At 39.9% G+C, this 6,000-nt stretch overlaps 1 protein-coding gene across 1 annotated transcript in view; it reads left to right on the forward strand.

The window, feature by feature from the left end:
- DOK5 (docking protein 5) overlaps nt 1–6,000 on the forward strand; it is a 171,360-nt gene that overhangs the window by 98,591 nt on the left and 66,769 nt on the right. The window contains exons 3-4 of the mRNA XM_006881650.1: nt 5,448–5,562; nt 5,648–5,767. Coding sequence (XP_006881712.1) covers nt 5,448–5,562; nt 5,648–5,767 — 235 coding nt within the window. The remainder of the gene's footprint in view (nt 1–5,447; nt 5,563–5,647; nt 5,768–6,000) is intronic.

A 6,000-nucleotide genomic window follows, 5' to 3' on the forward strand; every position in this document is an offset into this window, starting at 1 on the left:
GCTGAGTGAAATATTTCAGTCACAAAATACTGCATAGGGCCACTGTTGTAAAATGGGACGGACACTGGGCTTGGGGAGAGCTAAGAAAAGAAGGGATAAATAATATATACTGCATTCAAACAGATGAGGGAGAGAACTGTTTAAAAGGAATATATGTTTAGGTATTATTTTTATGACAAGATTCCAGAAAAAGAAATGCATAGTAAAGTGGACTGTGGACTTGGGGGGGTGGGGGGAAGGACTGTATAACAATGAAAGAATTTTTTTTTCTTTTCAAAGAGAAAAATGAACTGAGGGGAAGGGGTGGGCAGGGAGGAAAATGTGCAACAATGAATGAATAGGAAAAAATTAAATGAGAAGAATATGCTATAAAAATCTTTTTTCATTCATTAAAAAAGAAAATTCATGGACAGCTTATGAAAAGTACCTCATCCCCCAAGATGCCAGTTCTTCTGGAAATTTCCAAGATAAAAGGTTCAGTTGAAAGGCCTTTCTTCCTCTCCTTTTGTTTCTGTGACTTAATTTAAAGGAAGACACGATCAACGGGCTATTTCAGTTATCTCACCAGCGCAAGTAAAGATCTACTTTTCAGGGAGATGTTCCAGATTTATAACTCAGACCGACACTAGCCCAATTTATTTTAAGTGACCAGGGCACGTGGATATTTTTGGAAAAAAAGGGAAGGGAGGGCACTGTCTAGACTGGTTCTTTCTTAAGAGTTTTTTTTTTAATGTTTTCTTAAACTCCTGTGTTCAAGAGTTTGGAGGGGAGACTTTATTTTTCATTTGTAAAGAAATACTTTGTGCTTCAACTAAAGCTTAGCTTCTTCCTAATGACTGGGGCAATGTCTTTACACTAACAGTCCTTTCTGAGGAAGGATGAGATGAGAAAGTTAAAAGTTCTGCTATACATTATACCAGGTCTTTTGGAAAATGGAATAGAAGTGGTTACTAGATTCCAATTTCAGGGGACTCTGAAAATTTTAACAGAAAATAATAATGTACTAACAGCAGTAATGCTACTGCTGATGTCATTGGTCACTTCATTAACGCCCCCAAAACACTGTGGACACAGAAATAGATTGCTTTTATATTATACCAATTTTATTTTTGAAGACAATTTATAGAACTTAAAGGTGTAAACATGCCTTTCCATTCTGATGATTTCAATATTTTTTTTTTTAAAAAAGAAGTAATTTAAAGCTTCTACAGAGCTTTGCAATTTGCATATACAAAGTGAATTGCTCACTTAATTCATTCAGTCCCACAAGGGGAAAAATAATTAGAATACAACCTACAAAAGCAAGGCAGAAAATTGTCTTTTAGGTACCGGCTCATTTTCACTCGGTAAACATAAATAAATCATCATCTGTAAAGTACTGTCAGTAAAAGCGGGAGAAAAATTGGAAATCAAATCCTTGTTTTCTTAAATGGCTTTTGACTTGTCAGCACACCAGAAACATCCTTAGTAGCCTCACACAATGCCTACTAATTGCACATTTCTAACCGGAATATTCCAGTTCCTCGAGGGAATTTCTTTAAAAATCCAATTGTATTAATCTTCCCTTGAAAACACTAGAAGAAATGTCCACCCTTTCTTCCTCTAGTTACAAAATAATCCATTTGGAAAATTGAATTGTGTGATTTGTAATTGTTTTCTAAGTGGTTATTGTAAAACTCTATTGGTAGCAAATGAGACTTCTAAAGTATGACCACTTGGTTAATTGCTGGATATTAAGCATTTATTTCAATAAATAGTATTGTTTAGGATGGAGAAAATATCTGGAGTTTGGCTTTAAATAGCTAAGTGAATTTGGTGGTCCATTTTGGGGAATTCCTTAGTCGGTGGCATACTTTAATATTTATCAGGAATTTAACAGACAGTTGAGTATGCCTTTGTTTCATTGAATTCTAGTACTGTGTATATTTGATAGCTAGGAAAAGAGAGATCAGGAATTACACAGTAATTACATGTCTTCCTCATAGCTATCTCCTCGCCTCTTTGTTCAACCCTGCTGCAGCCCGAGTTTCAGTTAGAATCTCTTCTTTCCTGGTTGTCTACAGGGTTTCTCTGTCCTTATCTTGCCACCTGAGATCGTTTAAGGTTTCCACGTGTGGCCAGTAAACTGAGCTCTGCTCAACTCCATGGGAGGCCATTCCGGTGGATTTCATGTGAACGACACTCTTTGTAAATGCACAAAGAACTCGCTTCATTCATTATCTACTTTTATGACAGCAGGCTGCCTTCACCTCAGTCCTTAGGATCATTTGGAACCAGTTAACTCCTTGGTGGAGGTGGAGGTGAAGGTGCCCTGTGCCTTGGAGAACATTTGCAGCTTCCCTGGCCTTCCCTCTAGTACCTTCCCAGGTTTTATTTTGTTTCATTTTTATTTTATATTGGTTTGCATATGATGTTCGTTATACACGTTTTTTCACACTATCCTTTCACAGTGCGTTTCCTACCCATTCACTGTGTTTTATAAAGTTAATCACCATTGAACTATGGCTACCATTACCCCATCTTTCCAGATCCCTCCAGGATCTTTCCCATTTCCTTTACTCCCCCTCCCCCATCTACCCACCAAATTGTGCAACCCTGTGGTTTTCCCCCCTCCCCCCATCCTCACCCTTCTGCTCCCAACCCTTCCCCACTTGGGTCCCCATACACATTTTACTAGTTATTCTTCTATGTTTACAATCATGATCTTCCATAGTATTTGCTCTTATGAGACTGATTTACTTCACTCAGCATAATGCTCTCCAGTCTATAATTTTTAAAATTACCACCTTCCTAGTTTTGATAACTTAAAATGGGATAGCTGGGTCGTATGAGTTTTCTATGTTCACCTTTTTTTTTTGAGAAAACACAAAACTACCTTCTATAAGGATTACACCATTTTACAGTCCACATGTGTCTCCATATCCTCTCTGACCTTTATTGTTTGCTGTCCTGTTAAACGTTGCCATTGCTGCCGTGAGATAATATACCATTGTTGTTTTGATTTGCATCTTTCTGATTGGCAATGAGTTTGAACATTTTGGAGACACTCCTGAATCTATTATTTAATCTTTAAACTTTCAACCAAAACTATCTCTTGAAGTCATCTTTAAGCTAAATAGCACTTTAGCTCACTTTGGGAAGAAGAGTCGTCCCTGACAATAATGTTCTTTTAAAAGATTATCTGAGACCAAATTGACAATACGGAAGACCCACTGCCTCTGACTCATTTCCTTGAGGATGGAGCAAGGTCGCCCTATCGGCTTTCCAAAGCTGTAGATCGTTATGGAAGCCGACTGACACATCTTTCTCTCACGGAGCAGCTGGTGAATTTGAACCACTGAATTTTTTTAAAAATAACATCTAAATGCTTAACCACTGTGTTTCCAGGGCTGCTTTGTGCATAGACATGTCAGAGTGTTTTGTACAGCTAATCCAGGTTCACGCGTGGACACTGAAGTAAAGGGAATTAGGTTGGAAGCAGAGATAAGGTTGTGTTAAACCACGCGTTGATTGTAGCTTGTACTAAGATTGTTTTTGTTGTTCTTAGATGCTGTCAAGTCTTTTCAGAATCATAGCAAGCCCGTGGACAACAGAATAAAACGCGCCTTGATCTCCTGCCACCCTCACCGTCCGTGCTGTGCTTGAGCCGAGGGTTGCAATCACAGCGTCAATCCAGCTTATTAAGGATGTGCTCTCTTTAGCTAACCCTCTAATTCACCAGACATGAAGTCTTTCTCCGCTGGCCAGACCCTCCTAATAACACGTCCAACGTGCCTGAGAGGAAGTCTTCCCTTGCTTACTTCTAAGGAGGAGCTTCCAGTTGTAATTCTGCTAAAACAGATTTGTTTGTTCTTGTAGTGGTGGCACAAAAATAAAGTCAATAAAAATTTTTTTAAAAAAACGAAGCTGTTGTATCAGGTGACCACCGGGAGACAGGATTTAGTCAGAGGATGAGAGGTGTGTCGTGAAGTCACTGAAGAGATAGGTCAGGCTAACTCAGAGAAACATGGATATGATAATTCATGCTGAGAAGTTTGTATTTCTGCTATTCGAAGAGCAGGTGTAAGTTAAGAAGCCAGGAAATATCAGATTAGTTTATGCATCAAGGATATTTTCTCTGCTTTCACCTTGCTTCTTGAACCAAGTGTTTATTGAATTTAGAATAACAGATGAGAGAACTCCTGCAACATAACCAAAGGCAAAGATTGATCGAAGGCCCAGTGTTTGGTGTCATAGCTCCAAAGAATTCTGCTAAGAGGAGGTTAAGTTGTCCTTGGGAAAGGGCTATTTGTCTTGTGAATATTCTACCTTGAAGCCATCAAAGTGGACCCAGTTCCTACAGACCTCAGATGTGGCGCGAAATTCAGATGTAACTTAACGAAGACCGATGAGTGTAGGAACCAACACTGATGAGCCAACACCCTTTGTCAGGGGGGATACTGGGACCAAGAGACTGTTGGGGAGAAGCAGAAGAGAAAAATCTAATGGGGACCTGGCTTTTCCAAAGGTGTTGGCCCCATCTCAGCATTCTATACTCTAAAAGGAAGTGCTGTAATCTACAGCTGGTGAGCCAGTCCCAGCTTGTAGTGACCGTATATATAGGACAATGTAACCCTCTCCGACGCTGCAGTTTATATGGAAGCAATTTGACCCATCATTCTCTCTCAGGAAGACTAATGGGGTCAAACGGATGGTGGGGTTTAGCCTACAGCACTTGTGACAATTGAGAAGCCAGGACCGTATTAGAGGAGTGAAGTATTTTACCAGTCAAGTTCTGTATGGACTCTGTGTTACCATATAATACATGACTTGGCCTCATAAAAAGGGTCACTTTTTAAATCATCTGGTCTTCATCTCTGATAATCAGAGACCAAGATAATTTTTATAAAAGAATTTTTTATTTTTAACTGGACCTCCGTTCTGTGTTCTTCATTGCTTGGGATTAATAGTGAACATACTTAGAGTGAGATTGTGCAGAAGTGATGGAGTATTTGGAGGCTGTTAGGGTGGACAGAAGGAGCCCTGGTAGCACCTTGGTCAAGCCTTTGGCTGCTAACAGAAAGGTTGGTAATTAGAAGTCATTTAACAACTTTCTGGGAGAATGACTTGGTAATCTGATCCTGTCATGAGTATAACTAAGAAAACTCTATGGGCCACTTCAGTTCTGTCACATGAGGTTGCTGTGCATTGGAGTCAGTCCCACTTGATATGCTTTACAGAGTTTAGTAAGGAGAGGTAATTTGTTACTCTCCCTTGCTATGTATGAAGGCTGAATCCAAATTCACCTGAATCACTCCTTCCTTCCAGATACAGAGGCTTCACTGTCGAGTTGTACACCCCTGTGCTGTGCTTTCCTGCTCTCTGCACCTCACCTTTACTGCATACGATTGATTGGTAACATTTACTTGGGGAAGCGTGATCCACACATCTCATTCTTCATTTTCCAGGTTACCGAACTCAACAATGTGAAGAATGTAGCGAGATTGCCAAAGAGCACCAAGAAACACGCCATAGGGATTTATTTCAATGATGATACCTCTAAGACCTTTGCTTGTGAATCAGGTTTGTTCGGGGAACTGGGAGCTTTTGAATTTAGCCCTCAAGGGGCTGCTGTGCTTATAAGCTAATATTCTGGCCGTCTGTGCAGATCTGGAGGCTGACGAATGGTGCAAAGCCCTCCAGGTGGAGTGCATCGGGGCACGGATCAATGACATTAGCCTCGGAGAACCCGACTTACTGGCCACAGGGGTGGAGAGAGAACAGAATGGTAAGTAAAGAAAATTCACTCTTTCTCATTCCTGTGAAACTGTTTTAGCCTGGCCTGATGCCCTAGACAGTCAACATATAACATCCTCGTGTGGTATTTTCTGAGTTCTAAAAATATATGAAGAAAGAAATAACAATCTTGTAATCTCATTAACAACTGGTACTAGCTTTTAGATAAACTTCTTCTCCCCCCCCCAGTATATTAGATAGATAGAAAGATAGGTAGATAGGTAG

This window comes from Elephantulus edwardii, unplaced genomic scaffold (genome assembly GCF_000299155.1).
Source record: "Elephantulus edwardii isolate Elephantulus edwardi_28Jun2011 unplaced genomic scaffold, EleEdw1.0 scaffold00015, whole genome shotgun sequence".
In the NCBI taxonomy this organism is placed as follows: Eukaryota; Metazoa; Chordata; class Mammalia; order Macroscelidea; family Macroscelididae; genus Elephantulus; species Elephantulus edwardii.